This window comes from Lissotriton helveticus, chromosome 7, assembly GCF_964261635.1.
Source record: "Lissotriton helveticus chromosome 7, aLisHel1.1, whole genome shotgun sequence".
Classification (NCBI taxonomy): domain Eukaryota; kingdom Metazoa; phylum Chordata; class Amphibia; order Caudata; family Salamandridae; genus Lissotriton; species Lissotriton helveticus.
Window position 1 is genome coordinate 1,819,029,864 of NC_136068.1, and position 22,376 is coordinate 1,819,052,239.

The 22,376-nt window shown below is 51.5% G+C and overlaps 1 protein-coding gene across 1 annotated transcript in view; it reads left to right on the top strand.

Annotated features, from left to right (window-relative positions):
- Positions 1 to 369: 369 nt before the first annotated feature.
- Positions 370 to 22,376, top strand: part of LOC144770801 (ly6/PLAUR domain-containing protein 3-like) — a 75,837-nt gene continuing 53,830 nt past the window's right edge. The window contains exon 1 of the mRNA XM_078655560.1: positions 370 to 612. Coding sequence (XP_078511686.1) covers positions 468 to 612 — 145 coding nt within the window. The 5' untranslated portion in view covers positions 370 to 467. The remainder of the gene's footprint in view (positions 613 to 22,376) is intronic.

Sequence of the window (22,376 nt, forward strand, 5' to 3'; positions counted from 1 at the left end):
ACACCCACATATTGCAATAAACAACAGAAAGTTGAATAGTCCAGTTTTGTGAAGTGCCTTCCAGCGCGTGGCAACACTTGTCGCTGCATTTTTAGCAGCTTTTGAACCGTTTGAGCTAGTATATAAAAATAGGGGGCGTAAAATCTTCACATGATGCAGCAAATCGTTAATTATGCATAAATCGCCGCATCCGCACAATCCCACAATTGTAGTGGCCCTGCCTAGATGCTAACATTTCCTATTCGAGTATGGTGCATGTACCTGCCCTAGCATGCTGTGCCCGGTGCATTTTAAGGTCTCTGATCTCTGTCCCCAGGAAGGGAGGGGTCTTGGGCATATATTCTGCAATAACCGGCAAGAGACGTAGTGTTGTAAACAACTTTGCAATATTTTATGAGGCAAGCCTGTCCAGTTCCACAGCTCTGCGTCGGCAGTTACGTAAACGTGGAGAGTGTGTGTATATATATATGTGCCGGAAGCATCTCTTATCCAGGGTGCACGCGCAGTCACCAGGGGCCCCATCTTGTGCACAGCTGCTAGCCATGCTCACCGCCGGTGCCACACCTCGCCAGCTGGCCCTGATACTCGCCATCTGCGCCTTTGCCATCCAAGGTAAGAAGTTGACTTCTTTCGGTGAAATAGGGGCGTTGGCCAGTGTCCAGGGAAGCAGATATGCCCTTCAGTGGCTGCGTTCAGATCCAGCTAAAGGGGCACTTGGCTAGGCTGGGCGCACAGTGGACCTTGGCATCCAGTGCACTGATCTGTATCTGACATTATTTTTACAGTTTAGTTGCCGTTTCGGACCGCTCAGCCTTTCATCCTTCTGAGGGTGATAAAATGAGTAGTGCAGTGTAAGTGTGCATATTAGGTTGAAATGCGTTCCAGTACTTAATTTGAGATGCGGTGCGTTGCAGGGACGGTGCCCAGGGTCTAGGTTGAGATGTGTGCCAGGGTTAGGTTGAAATGCGCTCCAGAGGTTAAAGTTTGATGTGGCCCAGTGCCCAGGTTAACATGTGGTCTGACTGGGAGGTGCGGCAGTGGTTGTGTTGAGATGTACAGATGTTTCTTAGTGGCCCAGATGAGAGATGTTCAGTGGCTGAGTGGCAGCGTGGACTAGTGGTAACATTGGGGGGTCGCTTAAGGGGGAGGGGTTTGCTACGGCGTGTACCTGTGCTCCAGTGGTTGCCTTCGGGTGAACATCAGTAGCTTGTTTGACATGAAGTGTGGAGAAGTGTGGCTCAATGGTTAGAGCAGGCAGACCTTGATGCAGAGCTCTGGCCAGGGACCAGGGTTCGATTCCTGCCTCGGCGGGTCTCCGGCTCATTAATTCCCCTGACTGGATATTCTCGCCTCAGTGCCTGTGCTGATCATGGGTCCCACGCTGCAACTCTGGGCAATAGCTTACTTAGTCTCCACAACGGCCCCAAAATCGCTGGGATGCCTGGCTGCACCTGGGGGGTTCCCAGGAGTGGACATTTCCCAGGGAAGCCAGGAAGGGTTCCTAAGCGGTATACGGACAGCGCCGGGACACCTCCGGTGGAGGTAGCTGTGCGCTTTACAAATTCTGACATTTACATTTATGAAGACGTGCGGCTAAACTGCGAAGCTGTGGAGTTGTTAAATTTAGATGTGGTCGAATAGATAAAGTGAGAAGTGTAGTGCATATGATTATATGTGGTGCAGTGGCAAGGATTATATGTGGTGCAGTGGCAAGGATTATGTGTTGTGCAGTGGCAAGGATTATGTGTGGTGTAGTGGCTAGAACTGTATGTAAAGTAGTGGCAAGGATTATATATGGTGTAGTGGCTAGGACTGTGTGTGTTGTAGCGGGTACGATTGTATGTGTAGTACTGGTTAAGATTATATGAGGTGTAGAGGCAAATGTTGCATGTGGTGTAGTGGCTAAGATCCGATGCGGTGTAGTGCCTTCCATTAGACGCAGTGCCATGGCTAGGGTGAACTTTGGTCCAGAGTTTAAGTTTACGTCTGGTTAGTGGTAGAGTTTAGATGCTGTCTTCTGGCCGCTCTGGTCTGTTGTTAAAGACGGGCGGACAGACATGTGCGCCTGGTATGGATGCGGTCTGTGGAGAGCGGTCCGAGAGCAGAAGTGCGAAAGAAGCAGCTCCCTCCGGACAGTGAGTCACCTAGGGCCAGTGTGTGCACGAGCAGCTCACCCACCCCCAGTATGGTGACACCTAGGGACCTGTGTGCACGAGCAGCTCACCCACCCCCAGTATGGTGACACCTAGGGACCTGTGTGCACGAGCAGCTCCCCCACCCCCAGTATGGTGACACCTAGGGCCAGTGTGTGCACGAGCAGCACACCCACCCCCAGTATGGTGACACCTAGGGCCAGTGTGTGCACGAGCAGCTCACCCACCCCCAGTATGGTGACACCTAGGGTCAGTGTGCGCACGAGCAGCTCACCCACCCCAGTATGATGACACCTAGGGCCAGTGTGTGCACGAGCAGCTCACCCACCCCAGTATGGTGACACCTAGGGACAGTGTGTGCACGAGCAGCACACCCACCCCCAGTATGGTGACACCTAGGGACAGTGTGTGCACGAGCAGCTCACCCACCCCAGTATGGTGACACCTAGGGACAGTGTGTGCACGAGCAGCACACCCACCCCCAGTATGGTGACACCTAGGGCCAGTGTGTGCACGAGCAGCTCACCCACCCCCAGTATGGTAACACCTAGGGTCAGTGTGCGCACGAGCAGCTCACCCACCCCAGTATGGTGACACCTAGGGACAGTGTGTGCACGAGCAGCTCACCCACCCCAGTATGATGACACCTAGGGCCAGTGTGTGCACGAGCAGCTCACCCACCCCCAGTATGGTGACACCTAGGGACCTGTGTGCACGAGCAGCTCACCCACCCCCAGTATGGTGACACCTAGGGACCTGTGTGCACGAGCAGCTCCCCCACCCCCAGTATGGTGACACCTAGGGCCAGTGTGTGCACGAGCAGCACACCCACCCCCAGTATGGTGACACCTAGGGCCAGTGTGTGCACGAGCAGCTCACCCACCCCCAGTATGGTGACACCTAGGGTCAGTGTGCGCACGAGCAGCTCACCCACACCAGTATGGTGACACCTAGGGACAGTGTGTGCACGAGCAGCTCACCCACCCCAGTATGGTGACACCTAGGGACAGTGTGTGCACGAGCAGCACACCCACCCCCAGTATGGTGACACCTAGGGCCAGTGTGTGCACGAGCAGCTCACCCACCCCCAGTATGGTAACACCTAGGGTCAGTGTGCGCACGAGCAGCTCACCCACCCCAGTATGGTGACACCTAGGGACAGTGTGTGCACGAGCAGCTCACCCACCCCAGTATGATGACACCTAGGGCCAGTGTGTGCACGAGCAGCTCACCCACCCCCAGTATGGTGACACCTAGGGCCAGTGTGTGCACGAGCAGCACACCCACCCCCAGTATGGTGACACCTAGGGCCAGTGTGTGCACGAGCAGCTCACCCACCCCCAGTATGGTGACACCTAGGGTCAGTGTGCGCACGAGCAGCTCACCCACCCCAGTATGATGACACCTAGGGACAGTGTGTGCACGAGCAGCTCACCCACCCCAGTATGGTGACACCTAGGGACAGTGTGTGCACGAGCAGCTCACCCACCCCAGTATGGTGACACCTAGGGACAGTGTGTGCACAAGCAGCTCACCCACCCCCAGTATGATGACACCTAGGGCCAGTGTGTGCACGAGCAGCTCCCCCACCCCCAGTATGATGACACCTAGGGTCAGAGTGTGCACGAGCAGCTCCCCCACCCCCAGTATGATGACACCTATGGTCAGAGTGTGCACGAGCAGCTCACCCTCCCCCAGTATGATGACACCTAGGGTCAGAGTGTGCACGAGCAGCTCACCCACCCCCAGTATGGTGACACCTAGGGCCAGTGTGTGCACGAGCAGCTCCCCCACCCCCAGTATGATGACACCTAGGGTCAGAGTGTGCACGAGCAGCTCCCCCACCCCCAGTATGATGACACCTAGGGTCAGAGTGTGCACGAGCAGCTCCCCCACCCCCAGTATGATGACACCTAGGGTCAGAGTGTGCACGAGCAGCTCACCCTCCCCTAGTATGATGACACCTAGGGTCAGTGTGCGCACGAGCAGCTCACCCACCCCAGTATGATGACACCTAGGGACAGTGTGTGCACGAGCAGCACACCCACCCCCAGTATGGTGACACCTAGGGACAGTGTGTGCACGAGCAGCTCACCCACACGCAGTATGATGACACCTAGGGACCTGTGTGCACGAGCAGCTCCCCCACCCCCAGTATGGTGACACCTAGGGACCTGTGCGCACGAGCAGCTCCCCCACCCCCAGTATGGTGACACCTAGGGCCAGTGTGTGCACGAGCAGCTCACCCACCCCCAGTATGGTGACACCTAGGGTCAGAGTGTGCACGAGCAGCTCACCCACACCCAGTATGATGACACCTAGGGACCTGTGTGCACGAGCAGCTCCCCCACCCCCAGTATGATGACACCTAGGGTCAGTGTGCGCACGAGCAGCTCACCCACCCCAGTATGATGACACCTAGGGACCTGTGTGCACGAGCAGCACACCCACCCCCAGTATGGTGACACCTAGGGTCAGTGTGTGCACGAGCAGCTCCCCCACCCCAGTATGGTGACACCTAGGGCCAGTGTGTGCACGAGCAGCACACCCACCCCCAGTATGATGACACCTAGGGCCAGTGTGTGCACGAGCAGCACACCCACCCCCAGTATGGTGACACCTAGGGACCTGTGCGCACGAGCAGCTCACCCACCCCCAGTATGACACCTAGGGTCAGTGTGTGCACGAGCAGCTCCCCCACCCCCAGTATGATGACACCTAGGGCCAGTGTGTGCATGAGCAGCTCACCCACCCCAGTATGATGACACCTAGGGCCAGTGTGTGCACGAGCAGCACACCCACCCCCAGTATGATGACACCTAGGGTCAGTGTGTGCACGAGCAGCTCCCCCACCCCCAGTATGATGACACCTAGGGCCAGTGTGTGCATGAGCAGCTCACGCACCCCAGTGTGATGACACCTAGGGCCAGTGTGTGCACGAGCAGCACACCCACCCCCAGTATGATGACACCTAGGGCCAGTGTGTGCATGAGCAGCTCACCCACCCCAGTATGATGACACCTAGGGCCAGTGTGTGCACGAGCAGCACACCCACCCCCAGTATGATGACACCTAGGGCCAGTGTGTGCACGAGCAGCACACCCACCCCCAGTATGGTGACACCTAGGGACCTGTGCGCACAAGCAGCTCACCCACCCCCAGTATGACACCTAGGGTCAGTGTGTGCACGAGCAGCTCCCCCACCCCCAGTATGATGACACCTAGGGCCAGTGTGTGCATGAGCAGCTCACCCACCCCAGTATGGTGACACCTAGGGACCTGTGCGCACGAGCAGCTCCCCCACCCCCAGTATGGTGACACCTAGGGCCAGTGTGTGCACGAGCAGCTCACCCACCCCCAGTATGGTGACACCTAGGGTCAGAGTGTGCACGAGCAGCTCACCCACACCCAGTATGATGACACCTAGGGACCTGTGTGCACGAGCAGCTCCCCCACCCCCAGTATGATGACACCTAGGGTCAGTGTGCGCACGAGCAGCTCACCCACCCCAGTATGATGACACCTAGGGACCTGTGTGCACGAGCAGCACACCCACCCCCAGTATGGTGACACCTAGGGTCAGTGTGTGCACGAGCAGCTCCCCCACCCCAGTATGGTGACACCTAGGGCCAGTGTGTGCACGAGCAGCACACCCACCCCCAGTATGATGACACCTAGGGCCAGTGTGTGCACGAGCAGCACACCCACCCCCAGTATGGTGACACCTAGGGACCTGTGCGCACGAGCAGCTCACCCACCCCCAGTATGACACCTAGGGTCAGTGTGTGCACGAGCAGCTCCCCCACCCCCAGTATGATGACACCTAGGGCCAGTGTGTGCATGAGCAGCTCACCCACCCCAGTATGATGACACCTAGGGCCAGTGTGTGCACGAGCAGCACACCCACCCCCAGTATGATGACACCTAGGGTCAGTGTGTGCACGAGCAGCTCCCCCACCCCCAGTATGATGACACCTAGGGCCAGTGTGTGCATGAGCAGCTCACGCACCCCAGTGTGATGACACCTAGGGCCAGTGTGTGCACGAGCAGCACACCCACCCCCAGTATGATGACACCTAGGGCCAGTGTGTGCATGAGCAGCTCACCCACCCCAGTATGATGACACCTAGGGCCAGTGTGTGCACGAGCAGCACACCCACCCCCAGTATGATGACACCTAGGGCCAGTGTGTGCACGAGCAGCACACCCACCCCCAGTATGGTGACACCTAGGGACCTGTGCGCACAAGCAGCTCACCCACCCCCAGTATGACACCTAGGGTCAGTGTGTGCACGAGCAGCTCCCCCACCCCCAGTATGATGACACCTAGGGCCAGTGTGTGCATGAGCAGCTCACCCACCCCAGTATGGTGACACCTAGGGACCTGTGCGCACGAGCAGCTCCCCCACCCCCAGTATGGTGACACCTAGGGCCAGTGTGTGCACGAGCAGCTCACCCACCCCCAGTATGGTGACACCTAGGGTCAGAGTGTGCACGAGCAGCTCACCCACACCCAGTATGATGACACCTAGGGACCTGTGTGCACGAGCAGCTCCCCCACCCCCAGTATGATGACACCTAGGGTCAGTGTGCGCACGAGCAGCTCACCCACCCCAGTATGATGACACCTAGGGACCTGTGTGCACGAGCAGCACACCCACCCCCAGTATGGTGACACCTAGGGTCAGTGTGTGCACGAGCAGCTCCCCCACCCCAGTATGGTGACACCTAGGGCCAGTGTGTGCACGAGCAGCACACCCACCCCCAGTATGATGACACCTAGGGCCAGTGTGTGCACGAGCAGCACACCCACCCCCAGTATGGTGACACCTAGGGACCTGTGCGCACGAGCAGCTCACCCACCCCCAGTATGACACCTAGGGTCAGTGTGTGCACGAGCAGCTCCCCCACCCCCAGTATGATGACACCTAGGGCCAGTGTGTGCATGAGCAGCTCACCCACCCCAGTATGATGACACCTAGGGCCAGTGTGTGCACGAGCAGCACACCCACCCCCAGTATGATGACACCTAGGGTCAGTGTGTGCACGAGCAGCTCCCCCACCCCCAGTATGATGACACCTAGGGCCAGTGTGTGCATGAGCAGCTCACCCACCCCAGTGTGATGACACCTAGGGCCAGTGTGTGCACGAGCAGCACACCCACCCCGAGTATGATGACACCTAGGGCCAGTGTGTGCATGAGCAGCTCACCCACCCCAGTATGATGACACCTAGGGCCAGTGTGTGCACGAGCAGCACACCCACCCCCAGTATGATGACACCTAGGGCCAGTGTGTGCACGAACAGCACACCCACCCCCAGTATGGTGACACCTAGGGACCTGTGCGCACAAGAAGCTCACCCACCCCCAGTATGACACCTAGGGTCAGTGTGTGCACGAGCAGCTCCCCCACCCCCAGTATGATGACACCTAGGGCCAGTGTGTGCATGAGCAGCTCACCCACCCCAGTATGGTGACACCTAGGGCCAGTGTGTGCACGAGCAGCACACCCACCCCCAGTATGGTGACACCTAGGGTCAGAGTGTGCACGAGCAGCTCACCCACCCCCAGTATGGTGACACCTAGGGTCAGAGTGTGCACGAGCAGCTCCCCCACCCCCAGTATGGTGACACCTAGGGTCAGAGTGTGCACGAGCAGCTCACCCACCCCCAGTATGGTGACACCTAGGGTCAGAGTGTGCACGAGCAGCTCCCCCACCCCCAGTATGGTGACACCTAGGGTCAGAGTGTGCACGAGCAGCTCCCCCACCCCCAGTATTATGACACCTAGGGTCAGTGTGCGCAGACTGCCCGGTGAGGGAGAATGATTGATGCACAGCCCCCGCCCCCCTCCCCCTGTGGGTGCAGACTGCCCAATGACTCCCTATCTAGGAGATGCCAATTCGCATTGTCCACATGCCCCTTAATCAGCGCTGCACAGTTCTCCAGGGGTTGTAAGCGCTATATAAATGCAGTTTGTATCCATGGTCCGCTCTTCTCTGCAGGTTCATGCATACCACTCGTGCACCCAGCCCTCACACCCGCCCCAGTTCAGAAAATCTCCTTGAACCTTTTTATTGATCCAGTAAAGGATGCCCCTTTGTGTAGTTGTTTCAGTCTCGAGGTGCCCACGGCTCTTACTGTACGTCACACAGCTTCACCGCGGTGTCCAGTCCTGCCCTGGTGCAGGCGCTTGGCCGGCCTCGCGGCGGGGTGCGAACTAATCCCAAACCAAAGCAAGCACTTGGAAAGAGACGGCAGTGACGTGTGCAGAGATAGAAGAAACGGGGGGGGGGGGGCGGAAGAACCCGCAGAAACGGGTCTGTTGCAGTTCGGAAATCACACCCGGTGACCCTGAAACTGATGTCACGCACTACAGCAGCGGGCAGAGAGGCCATGGGGTGTAGAGCGGGGGCTGAACCTCCAGTGCCAAGGCCTGAGCTCCTGGTTGACTCTCAGAGTGATCCTGGGCGGAGCCAATGGGGTGTATCACTGGGGCTGAGCCTCTAATACCGTGGCCTGAGCTGGGATGGTGCAGTGAGCTAAAAAACGGTGATGGATTAAAACCATGATCTATTGACTTGGTAAGAGTATTCTGCATCATTCAGAGGCCATGGGGTGTAGAGCGGGGGCTGAACCTCCAGTGCCAAGGCCTGAGCTCCTGGCTGACCCTCAGTGTGATCCTGGGCGGAATCAATGGGGTGTATCACTGGGGCTGAACCTCCAATGCCGAGGCCTGAGCTCCTGGCTGACTCTCAGAGTGATCCTGGGCGGAGTCAATGGGGTGTATCACTGGGGCTGAGCCTCCAATGCCGAGGCCTGAGCTCCTGGCTGACTCTCGGAGTGATCCTGGGCGGAGTCAATGGGGTGTATCACTGGGGCTGAGCCTCCAATACCGAGGCCTGAGCTCCTGGCTGACTCTCAGTGTGATCCTGGGCGAAGTCATTGGGGTGTTTCGCAGGGGCTGAGCCTCCAATACGCCTGAGCCCCTGGCTGACTCTCAGTATGATCCTGGGCGGAGTCAATAGGGTGTTTCGCAGGAGCTGAGCCTCCAATACCGAGGCCTGAGCTCCTGGCTGACTCTCAGTGTGATCCTGGGCGGAGTCAATTGGGTGTATCGCAGGGACTGAACTTTCAATGCTAAGGCCTGAGCTCCTGGCTGACTCTCAGTGTGATCCTGGGCAGAGTCAATGGGGTGTTTCACAGGGGCTGAGCCTCTAATACCGAGGCCTGAGCTCCTGGCTGACTCTCAGTATGATACTGGGCCGAGTCAATAGGGTGTTTCGCTGTGGTAAATAAATAAATAATACCCTATTTTTGACTAGGCATATATCATAACAGATAGCTCAATAAATAAGAGTCAAGATTCGAGGTAGTAGGAGTTTGCAGGTTTATTACAGCATAAGGACAGGAACAGGACGACCTGCATAGGAACAGGGGCCCAGCAGGGGAAAAGAGGCCCAGCAGGGGAAAAGAGGGCCCAGCAGCTGCTGGGGCTGGGTCTGGGATGAGCGCGCTAACTTTTAATAACAATACATGAGTTTATATACATAACGCAAACACATAGCATTACATTGCAGTAGGCGTAGCAGTGGGTGGAGCAGGAGGCGTGACGCGTAGCAGTCGCGAAAGATAAGAGGAAAAAGAGGTGTAACAGGGCGTATACATAGACATGTGGTGCAAACGTAACAGAATATGTCATGAATGGGCGGAAACATAGGAGGGGCTACCTAAGGAGCCGGGACCTCTAACCTGGTGGTGCGCGCAAACTGGCAATGACGTATTACTAGGAGAAGCTGGGGGCTACGAACTCTGTGCTAGGAGCAGAGACTAAAGTCTGGAGGGTTGGAGCGACATGTACCTAAACCCTATCTCGTATCTGATGTTTAGGGAACATGTTGATATAAACTAGAAGTCATGAGGGGAGAGGCTAACTTGATTCTAAGACTGGACCATGCATTATTCTACATGTAGTGCGTGATGAAGAATATTAAATGACCATTAAATACAGTATTTCTCTAACATGGAGACGTGAAGGCTAGACAATGACGGAAACTATTGATGCAGTTCAGTAGCTTAGGAATGCAGAGAAGGAGGACTGAACTGATAACTGGAACTATAACATACTTTTGGCAGACTCAGAGGCTGAGCCAGGCTGCACCGGGCACTGAGAGGCAGGAAGTAAGTGAAGGGTCGAGGATACAGGTGGGGGCTGTATCGCTCCTCAGCGAGGCTTCAGGAGACAGGAGCTGAATCTGATGTCCGGGCCCTTTTGAGGCCTAGAAACGGGGACTTTATAATGAAATAACGTGCACACTGGGAAACGTGGCAACGTAACTTTACATAGGCCTGACATTCGTAGTATTCACGAGGACTGGAAACTGGCATACTAGAGGTGGACACAACTGTAATTGCGTCATTAATCGGACATGGGGAGTACATATGCATATTTAATCATGCACGCATAACATATGATGGATGGGGCGTAGGGACACAGAACATGGCAAAATTTACTTTTCCACATTCCCTCCTTGTCACTACGTTTCATCAGGAAACATCAATATTCATGATACCGTCTATCATTTCATACAGTATCATTTGCTCGTCTCGAATTATCCTGGAACGGGATTTAGAACGGGGCTTGGAACTAGGAATACAAGAGGTAGCACAAATGCCGCAAATCGCAGGGCCACATTGTATACAGAGGCAGCAGCTAAATATGATCGCTACTGCGATACCTAGAAAGGACAAGACTTTCCATCCCCAGGCGGAAATTATATTCCAGAACCAACCGGACCATGTCCAGGTGCCTGGATCTTGGTGTAACAGATGGGCAATTTTATGGAGTCTGGTTATAGCTGAATAAACAGACGGTGCGTTATTTGGAATGAAAATGCAGCAACTAGATCCGATGACTCTACAGGCCCCGCCCCTATCGGCCAGTATGACGTCAAGGACGAGACGATTCTGTAAAACGACAATTCTCATAAAGGATTGCTCTTCGGTTAAGTTACCTAGAGCGGAGGCAGTCTCATCTACTACTGCTTCAAGGGTTCTTGTTAATCTACGGATTAGCTTACTATTTACAACTGTGCCTAAATAAGGGAACACACCTTTATCTATATCAATAAATTGCTCTGCAGCGGTTTCAGTATAATCGACAATCGGGAGGTTTCTCTTGTGTCTAGTATGTACTAGGAAGGAATTCCTATGGTAGTCAGGTGGGGCTAGGAAAACAGGTGGCAGTAGGAAGGCAATGTAACAGGTTCCCTCCCAATCGAGGGGCAGACGAACATATGCGGTTTGACCACAAACAAAATATGAATGACGTGAAGCTTTGAAAATAGATTTCCCACTGTCACTATACTGGACAACAGTAGTACATTCACTATGTCCTACATGTACGGAACCCTTATTTCGGACACATAATTCGCCTTTGACTGGTAGTACTGAAATAGCAGGTAAGTCTGGAGTAGTATCAGACTGAACATTCAAGACCATGAAATTCGATGAATAATTACCTAAATTATATACTTCATTTTCTAGATCTAAACCTGTTCTGTGGGGGAGACCTTGCTTGTCTGGAAAACATGTACTGTTAAGAAAAGACATATCTGTTGAGGATGACGTTAACGTGGACCATGCTCCACACGAACCATTATGTGAGAATGGATAAGGAAAGAGTGGCAGAACTCCCTTCGGTGTCTGGAAAGGGGGGAGTCGACCACACACCCAACAATTAGTGGCATTGCTGGTCTGGTGTGAGTAATGTAACATACGGATAAATGAATTATTACGCATAGCGAGGCGGTATGAATATTCGTGAGGAGGCAGATCACTAAACGTGTGCTCTACTGTAGCATTAGCAGACTTATTTACATGAGAAACTGGAAAATACAGGAAAAAGGCATAACTGGTGCAGGAAATCAAAATGCTGAGAAATAATATGAAACTTAGAAAAACGATACATTGAATTGAGCTTTGACTGACTCTCTCACTATGGGGGTCTATTTTATACATGTCAGAAACAGTCTAACCGTTTCACCTAGGGGAGGACTTAGACAATCAAACTGGCTGACTTATTTTACTAGACCGGAGCTTTAACTTATACTCCTGCTGCGGAGTTTTCTCTACCAAGGGAGGGGTTGTATCAATGTCATTTGCGGGACAGTCCTTAGGAACAATGTTTTGGCAATCCTTCGAATCCTGGGAAATGTTTTTAAAGACGGGTTTCAGTCCTTTAAAAAGTTTAACGTGAGAAAGGTGTATCCATCCTTTTCGGCCTTCCAACTTCACGGCTGTACGGGTGGTAAGGAGGACCTGACGGGGCTCCTTCCATCGAGGCTCCAGCGGACTTGATCTGTCAAAATTCCGGACCATCACCATGGAACCTGGAACGATTTCGTGCGGTGCCACCTCGGTATTGTCTGGAAATGCGGCAGCAACCTGTGAACGACATGAGTTGAGGGCAGACATCAAGGAAGCTAGGTAATCTGTCAGCATATTACTTGAAACATCGGTAATACTTCGGGGTCTAGGAGTACCCCACATGTTAGGGGGGCGGCCGAATACGACCTCATACGGGGACAGACCTGATCTGGAATGTGCGACCATGCGCATATAAAACAAAGCGACTGGCAGAGCTACTAGCCAGTCCACACCCTTATCTTTACACACTTTTGCAATACGGATTTTCAGAGTCTGATTATGTCTCTCGACTAGACCGGCTGCTTCAGGATGGCGTACACAATGAAACTTCCACTGGTACCCTAACAACAGGGAAACGTGCTTCATTAGTTCTGAGGAGAATGGCTGGCCGTTATCAGAATATACGACTCTAGGGAGTCCATATCGAGGGAAGAATTCACGAACCAACTGCTTGGCAGTGGTCGCGGCTGTGTAATCTGGGACTGGATATGCTTCTGTCCATCTGGACAAAGCGCATACAACTACAAGGACATACTTGAAACCTCGACATCGCTCCATCTGAATATAATCCATCTGGAGGACTTCAAAAGGGTGGTCAGGGGGCTGGAAACCACCTTGTTCCACCGGGACACTTTTGCCTGGATTAAACTGACAACATATCATACAGGTACGGACTTTCTGCTTGGCTGCAGCTCGTAAATGCTTGTTGAACCAAATGTTCTGGATACTGTCTAACATAGCTTTTTCTCCTAAATGTGCTGGACTATGTGCGGTATTAATAATGACTTGAACCATAGAGTCGGGGAGAAACCATGTGGCTCTACCCTTCGTTAACCATCCTTGATCTGTCTGGACCCCTCCTTGTTCGGACCATTTCTTGATTTCATCGGGAGTAGCATGTAACTGGATATCTATGACATCTTGTGTAGGGTCCTTAACTGTCATACATGTAATCGGATCTGGAGTATGTGTCATGTTAACTGGAATGTCTGGAGTCTGTGCTGTAAGCTTGGCTGTGCGATCTGCTAGATCGTTACCTTGGGAAATAATGTCAGTAACTTTCGTATGTGCTTTGCACTTCATGATAGCGATAGATGTCGGTAAGTGTATGGCATCTAACAGAGCTTGAATAAGGAGACCATGCTGAATCTTGGTTCCATGAGAAGTCATGAAACCTCTCTCCTGCCAGAGCACTCCAAAGTCGTGTACGACTCCAAAAGCGTAACGTGAATCTGTGTAAACATTAACTTTCAGGTTCTTGGCATGTATGCAGGCTTGTGTCAGAGCAACTAGCTCTGCTGCTTGAGCGGACAGGGTATCAATACGGTGTGTTTCAATAACTTCGGTGTCAGTAGTTACTGCATACGCGGCGACTAGTTCTCCTGTACTAGTTCTCATACATGAACCATCCACATAAAGTGTCAGGTCAGGATCTGGTAACGGAATGTCTGTCAGGTCTTGTCTTGGTTTTGTCGTAATGTTAACTACTTCCACACAGTCGTGTGTGGTTGGATTTGAACTAACTGATGGTAACAGTGTAGCAGGATTCAGGACGTTGCAGCGTCTAATTTCTATGTGTGGCTGGAACAGTGTCAATTCATAACCTGTTAAACGTGCAATTGTCAAGTGCTGAGTCTGTGTTCGGTTTAAAAGAACTTCCACAGAATGTGGAACTTGTACTGTCAGGGTATGTCCTAAGACTATGGAATCACTTTGTCTGATAGCTAGTGCTGTGGCTGCAACTGACTTGAGGCACGCAGGCAACGCCTGGGCGACTGGATCTAGTGTGCTCGAAAAATAAGCACAGGGCTTGTATTGTCCTGCTTGATCTTGTGTGAGAACAGATAATGCTGTACCTTCACGTTCAGTAACGAAAAGTGTAAAAGGCTTACTGTAGTTCGGTGTAGCTAGAACTGGGGCTTGACATAAAGCTTTCTTTAACTCATTGAAACTAAGTGTATGTTCAGATGTCCAAGGGAGGACAGTCGATACGGCTGCCTCCTGTGTCGTTAACTGTATCAGTGGCTTGGCTAGAAATGCATACTGGGGAATCCATTGTCTGCAATAAGAAGTAAGGCCGATAAAGGCACGTACCTCCTTCTGGGTTCTGGGCTGAGGAAGACTCGCTATTAACTGGATACGGTCTGGTGTCAACTGCCTACCCCTCTTGGACAGTAAGTGTCCTAAGTAGACCACTTGCTGGACACAGAATTGAAGCTTCGAAGGGGACACCTTGTGCCCCATCTCGGCTAGGAAATACAGAACTGTAAGGGATGCCCGCTCGCAAGCACGTTCAGAACGGGCTGTGATCAGTAGATCATCGACATATTGGAGCAGGGCAGTGTCAGTTGGCATGTGAATGTTGTCTAGTTGTCTCTTGAGTGCTTGACTGTAAATACTAGGACTTTCTGTGAAACCTTGAGGAGCGCGTGTGAACATATAGCTCCTTCCATTTAAACAAAATCCGAAAAGAAACTGGCTGTCTGGATGAATAGGAACACTGAAAAATGCGTTCTTGAGGTCTATGACAGTGAAGAACGTGGCTTCGGAATCAATGGCTGTCAATAGGGAAGAGATGTCTGGGACAACTGGGTACTGCGGAATAATACATTTATTAAGCTCTCGTAAATCAATCACTAATCGATATACTGGGGGTGCATTTGGATCAGTACGTTTCATGACTGGAATGATCGGAGAATTACATACATTGGAGTCAGTTTCTACAACTACTCCTTGAGCGATGAGCTCGTCAATAATTTTGGATAAGGCTGCTACAGCCTCAGGTGGCAATCTGTACTGTCTGATTCGTGGTAACACTACACCTGGCTTGAGAGTCACACGATAGGGTGTGATTTGCATATAACCTACATCAGTTGGACCTTGCGCCCATAAATGCTGCGGGACTTGAGACAATCTTGAATCAAAATCTCGTAATACATAGTGACCCTTAAAGTCACGTAGGAACAGACGTATTCCCTCTGGGGAGCAGCATATGACTGCACCTAACTCTTTCAGTGTCTTAATGCCTAATAGGTTTTCTGGACATGATTTAGTAAGTAACAGATCAGTAGTACGGGACAATGGACCTACTTCTAGAGTAACTGGCTTTGATATCTCGTTAACGATAGGCTTTCCTGAAAATCCAAGGGAAACATTTCTTGAGCCTGAGAGCGGAGCCCCTGGAACTTCGGCATGACTAATTGTGGTCCTACTTGCCCCTGTATCGATCAAAAACTTTCTGTCTTTCCCTAATACTTGACTGTGGACATAGGGACCTTCTTGATCTACAGGTATCTCGATGAGAGGCAAGCCTACCCCCCCCTCTAGGCTGTTTCATGAATACTGTTGGTACTCTGGATACTCAGACTGTGCATACTGGTACATCTGCGATGTAACATGCTGTGTTGCAGCAATAGGCTGCGGTACTGTAACTGTCTGTGGTGCATTCTGTGACTGAAGAGTCTGTGAGACTTGTTCTTGTCTAGGCGGACGTGGTCTTTCTTTAGTCTTACCGGTAGCTATGTTGTGCTTCAGAACTGCACACTCATTTATAAAATGACCTGGCTGTTTACAATAATTGCAGTTCCCTTTCACGGGAGCTGCAGGATGACTGGCTTGATTCGGACCCCTTTTCTGACTGTCTTGAGGAACAGATTGTGCAACTAGCACTTTCATTTTCGTGTCTTTCATACGTTTTCTTTCGTGTTCTTGCTCTTCCCTGATTCTATTCTGGTGGTACTGGAGCATCTGGAGCATCTGGGACGGAGTATTAGCTTGCCAGGTACTTTCGACTTTCAGAACTCGATTTTTAATTGGTGGGCTTGAATTCTCGACTAATTTAGTAACAAAAAGGTGAGGGTATGACTCACTACTTGTCTTGAGACCACTGTTGATACTGAAACATTTTTCAAATCTAGAATAAAAATCACTAATATCTTCGTCTTGCTTCTGTTTACAGGCTGAGATTGCATCCCAGTCTTCCTTTCTAGTTGTCAATAATCTGGGTAAAACTTGAATCAATAATTCTGGTAATTCTTTACATTTATCTCCAAGACCGGTACCTGGTACTCGTGCCTTGTCTTCAGCTTCTAGAACTGCCCAATCGATCTTTTTCTCTCCCACCTCCCATTCTTTTTCCTTTAGCTTTTCATACACCCCTGCGGGCAACAGGACCTTTAACATTTTAATGATATCTGGGTACGTGTATTCTCCCATACGGAGCATGTCTTTTAATTCTCTATGGAACCCTGCTGGGTCTTTGTCATGACAGGGAATTAATTTCTTCATCTCGAGGAGTTCCATCTTTGTAATTGGAGTGTATACAAACACTCGCTGCATTTCGCCACCCGTTCCTTTAACTGGGTGGACTTCTCGTAACGGATTGTGTCTGTCTATGTAGAATGATTTACTTTCTGGGGGTGAGACATGAACAAAATGCGGGTTCAGAAACGTTCTATATTTGTGACGCTGTTCTAGAATGACACTAATTAAATCGGTACCTAGACCTCTCCATCTATACTGGAGTAACTCGTTCAGGATATCATGTAACGGACCTGGATCAGAGTGCTGACCCTCATACAAAGTAATGAGGTGCTGGATCATATACATACCCACCAGTCGTTGCTCGGCTGGGGGCATTTTCAGAAACATTTGTGCCACTATTTCGTCTGGAAAAGTGGTAGAATCAGTAATCCATCGGACTGCTGATCGGGCTATTTCTTGTTCATGCATGGTACTTAATTCACTGTAACCGATTCGTGATTTCAGAATGTGATCGGTAGCTTGAAATACTTGTTCTAGGGAACCTTGTTCTGGTGCTGGATGATGGAAAATAGACTTGTGTTCTAGACGTAAATGGTGATCTGGAAATCTAGATTTTCCTACATACGCTATTCTGGCGGTATTCTCGTCGTCTTCCTCTTCAGGATCAGAGGTATTTTCTTTCTCACTTACTTGTGCTGCTTTACGCTGTTCGTGTATCTTTATTATCTCTCTACGGATTTTCTTGTACATACTTTCCATGGCACCAATAGTATTGTGCCTTCCTTCGGCTATATTATCACTCCACTTTGTCAGAGTTTTCATTTCGGCTGGATCTTTAGACGGGTTATCTTGTTCTCTTATTAGACAGTTAATTAAGAACTTTAATATCATGCGCTGAATCTCGGCTTTCCTTTGAGACATGGCATCACTAATACTTTCTGGATCATCCCCTGTACGGATGAAACGATATATCCTGTCTAGATCTTCTTTCATATTGGGTAGGGTGACTAGATACTCGGTCACCCTCCTTACGCGTACGGAATATAAAACCATATTAAACTCGCCTGGAACTGGGTCATAGACACATTCGCCAAGGCTTTGCCTGATCTCTGTAACAGACTTATTACTCTTGGGAGTACGCTGTGATGCTTGAGCATGTAATTCGAGTGCTGATAAACGTTTGTGTGGCGGCGGAGTTTGAGGAAGACCTCCTTCTGCGGCCCCTAGACTGGAATCATCGACTGATGCTTTCCGTCCTGGCAGGGTCGGTAATTGTAACGTGGGCTGGACTTGTATGGCGGGCTGACCCGGGGGAGCTGTTAAGGGCACCCCGGTGTCTGGAGGAGCAGGAATTACCTGATTTACAGGGACTGGCGGAGCGCGAACAGGATTTGCATATTCGGGGACTGTGTCGTCCAAATAGGACGAAATGAAAATATCAGCTGCGGTCTGTTTGTGACGTAGCTTGGTCGGAACTAATGGTGGCGGGAAATTACTGGATGCCTCTGGGGTCGCTTTTGGCAAGCCTTCGGCAAGAAGAGGATACATACCCTTAATAAGGGCATGCCTCTGTCTGTCTGATTGTTCGGCTTTGACTTGTTCACCAATCTCGATTAATTCTCTTTCTTGGGCTCGTTCTTGGGATTCTCTACTTAGTTCTGACTTTCTGATTTCTTTTTCGGTTCTTTTATGAGCTTCTTTGCGCCATAACTCGATGGCATCTTTCTGTGACTGTCTGGCTTTCTTTTTCCATAATGCTTCTTCTACTCGCATGATGCACTCGGCATCCCATGTACCCGATGCGGGCCATCTATACTTTTCTTCTAACTGTTTGGTATAATCTACCCATAAATCTAGATACAATATGGCGCTTATGCCATGTTTCTGATACATAAAATGACCTGGACTGTCCCTAGGCGGAACAGGAACTGCTTCTTCTAACAAACCCTTTCTAGTTTTTAACTGACGTAATCTCGAAAAGAGAGACATTGTAAACTTGAATCGGAACACAATACAATACACGAAAAACAATAACAATTGGGAAAACAATTCAGGCATACCACGACATTGGAAATACATTGAACAACATCAGAACATAACAGTTCGGACAGAATATTACCTGGAATACTAAGAACAGAAACAGAACAGAATTTCTCGAGAACGGAACAGACTAGAGTTACTGGATGCACTGCTGAAACAGTACGGAACATACCGGTCCCATAAAGGGACGCATCAAGACCCGTATCCACCTAGGTGAACACTTCGTTAGTGGGCCTGGGTACCACCAACCCACGGACCAGGAGTCAATTTAGACTGACCCTGTCTAGATACTACCCCAGTAATGGTACTCACCGGGCAGCAAGAACGGGAGGCCTCGGACTGGACTGGACGGGCGACGAACTTCGGACTTCAGTTACGGGTGGGCCTCCGGATACCTCGGACCTTGGACTCTTGGCTTGGGCTCTGGTCGGGACTCGCCGCGTTCCTCCACCGTCTCGTTCGGATGCTGGACCGCCTCCTCCGTCTCCTCCGTGGGCCTGAGGGATACTTGAGCAGAAATATCTGCCACTGCGCAGAAGAGTTCCGTCACGACTGCAGAGGGTCAGGGGGTCGGCGTGGCTTCACCGACGCGTGGGGAAAGGGCAAGTCCCTATTCGGGCGCCATTATGTGGTAAATAAATAAATAATACCCTATTTTTGACTAGGCATATATCATAACAGATAGCTCAATAAATAAGAGTCAAGATTCGAGGTAGTAGGAGTTTGCAGGTTTATTACAGCATAAGGACAGGAACAGGACGACCTGCATAGGAACAGGGGCCCAGCAGGGGAAAAGAGGCCCAGCAGGGGAAAAGAGGGCCCAGCAGCTGCTGGGGCTGGGTCTGGGATGAGCGCGCTAACTTTTAATAACAATACATGAGTTTATATACATAACGCAAACACATAGCATTACATTGCAGTAGGCGTAGCAGTGGGTGGAGCAGGAGGCGTGACGCGTAGCAGTCGCGAAAGATAAGAGGAAAAAGAGGTGTAACAGGGCGTATACATAGACATGTGGTGCAAACGTAACAGAATATGTCATGAATGGGCGGAAACATAGGAGGGGCTACCTAAGGAGCCGGGACCTCTAACCTGGTGGTGCGCGCAAACTGGCAATGACGTATTACTAGGAGAAGCTGGGGGCTACGAACTCTGTGCTAGGAGCAGAGACTAAAGTCTGGAGGGTTGGAGCGACATGTACCTAAACCCTATCTCGTATCTGATGTTTAGGGAACATGTTGATATAAACTAGAAGTCATGAGGGGAGAGGCTAACTTGATTCTAAGACTGGACCATGCATTATTCTACATGTAGTGCGTGATGAAGAATATTAAATGACCATTAAATACAGTATTTCTCTAACATGGAGACGTGAAGGCTAGACAATGACGGAAACTATTGATGCAGTTCAGTAGCTTAGGAATGCAGAGAAGGAGGACTGAACTGATAACTGGAACTATAACATACTTTTGGCAGACTCAGAGGCTGAGCCAGGCTGCACCGGGCACTGAGAGGCAGGAAGTAAGTGAAGGGTCGAGGATACAGGTGGGGGCTGTATCGCTCCTCAGCGAGGCTTCAGGAGACAGGAGCTGAATCTGATGTCCGGGCCCTTTTGAGGCCTAGAAACGGGGACTTTATAATGAAATAACGTGCACACTGGGAAACGTGGCAACGTAACTTTACATAGGCCTGACATTCGTAGTATTCACGAGGACTGGAAACTGGCATACTAGAGGTGGACACAACTGTAATTGCGTCATTAATCGGACATGGGGAGTACATATGCATATTTAATCATGCACGCATAACATATGATGGATGGGGCGTAGGGACACAGAACATGGCAAAATTTACTTTTCCACATCGCAGGGGCTCAGCCTCCAATATCGATGCCTGAGCTCCTTGCTGACTCTCAGTGTGATCCTGGGCGGAGTCAATGGGGTGTATCTTAGGGGCTGAGCCTCCAGTGCCGAGGCCTGAGCTCCTGGCTGACTCTCAGTGTGATCCTGGGCGGAGTCAATGGGGTGTATCACTGGGGCTGAGCCTCTAATATCGAGGCCTGAGTCCTGACTGACTCTCAGAGTGATCCTGGGCGGAGTCAATGGGGTGTATCACTGGGGCTGAGCCTCCAATGCCGAGGCCTGAGTCCTGACTGACTCTCAGAGTGATCCTGGGCGGAGTCAATGGAGTGTATCACTGGGGCTGAGCCTCTAATACCGAGGCCTGAGTCCTGACTGACTCTCAGAGTGATCCTGGGCGGAGTCAATGGGGTGTATCACTGGGGCTGAGCCTCCAATGCTGAGGCCTGAGCTCCTGGCTGACTCTCAGAGTGATCCTGGGCGGAGTCAATGGGGTGTATCACTGGGGCTGAGCCTCCAATATCAATGCCTGAGCTCCTTGCTGACTCTCAGTGTGATGCTGGGCGGAGTCAATGGGGTGTATCACTGGGGCTGAGCCTCTAATACCGAGGCCTGAGCTCCTAGCTGACCCTCAGTGTGATCCTGGGCGGAATCAATGGGGTGTATCACTGGGGCTGAGCCTCCAATGCCGAGGCCGGAGCTCCTGGCTGACTCTCAGAGTGATCCTGGGCGGAGTCAATGGGGTGTATCGCAGGGGCTGAGCCTCTAATACCGAGGCCTGAGTCCTGACTGACTCTTAGTGTGATCCTGGGCAGAGTCAATGGGGTGTATCACTGGGGCTGAGCCTCTAATACCGAGGCCTGAGCTCCTGGCTGACTCTCAGTGTGATCCTGGGCGGAGTCAATGGGGTGTATCACTGGGGCTGAGCCTCTAATACCGAGGCCTGAGCTCCTGGCTGGCTCTCGGTGTGATCCTGGGCGGAGTCAATGGGGTGTAGAGCGGGGGCTGAGCCTCCAATGCCGAGGCCTGAGCTCCTGGCTGACTCTCGGTGTGATCCTGGGCGGAGTCAATGGGGTGTAGAGCGGGGGCTGAGCCTCCAATGCCGAGGCCTGAGCTCCTGGCTGACTCTCATGGTGATCCTGGGCGGAGTCAATTGGGTGGTCGTTATAAATGATGGGGTAACCCAAAAAGTCAATCGGACCTGGGTGCAATACGGGAATGCAAGAGTGGTCCATAACCAATATTTTGGAAGATAAACTAATTACAAAGAGGAGTCGGTATTGTGTATGGACTACAATACTGATAGTTAACATCAAAACAGGTGTACAGAACATATGCACTCAATTCACAATCTGAATTCAATTGGGTGTATCCCAGGGACTGAACTTCCTTTGCCAAGGCCTGAGCCCAGGCTGACTCTCAGTGTGATCCTGGGAAGAGTGAATGGGGTTGATCGCAGGGTCTGAGCTTCCAATACCGAGGCCTGAGCTCCTGGCTGACTCTCAGTGTGATCCTGGGCGACTCGCTTGGTTTGTCTTGTGTTGTGTTTAATGGCTCCCATGATAAGAGCAGTGTACCTCGAGGGACAGGTCTGCTGTCCAAAGCCTCAGTTTAGCACATGTGTACTCTGGGA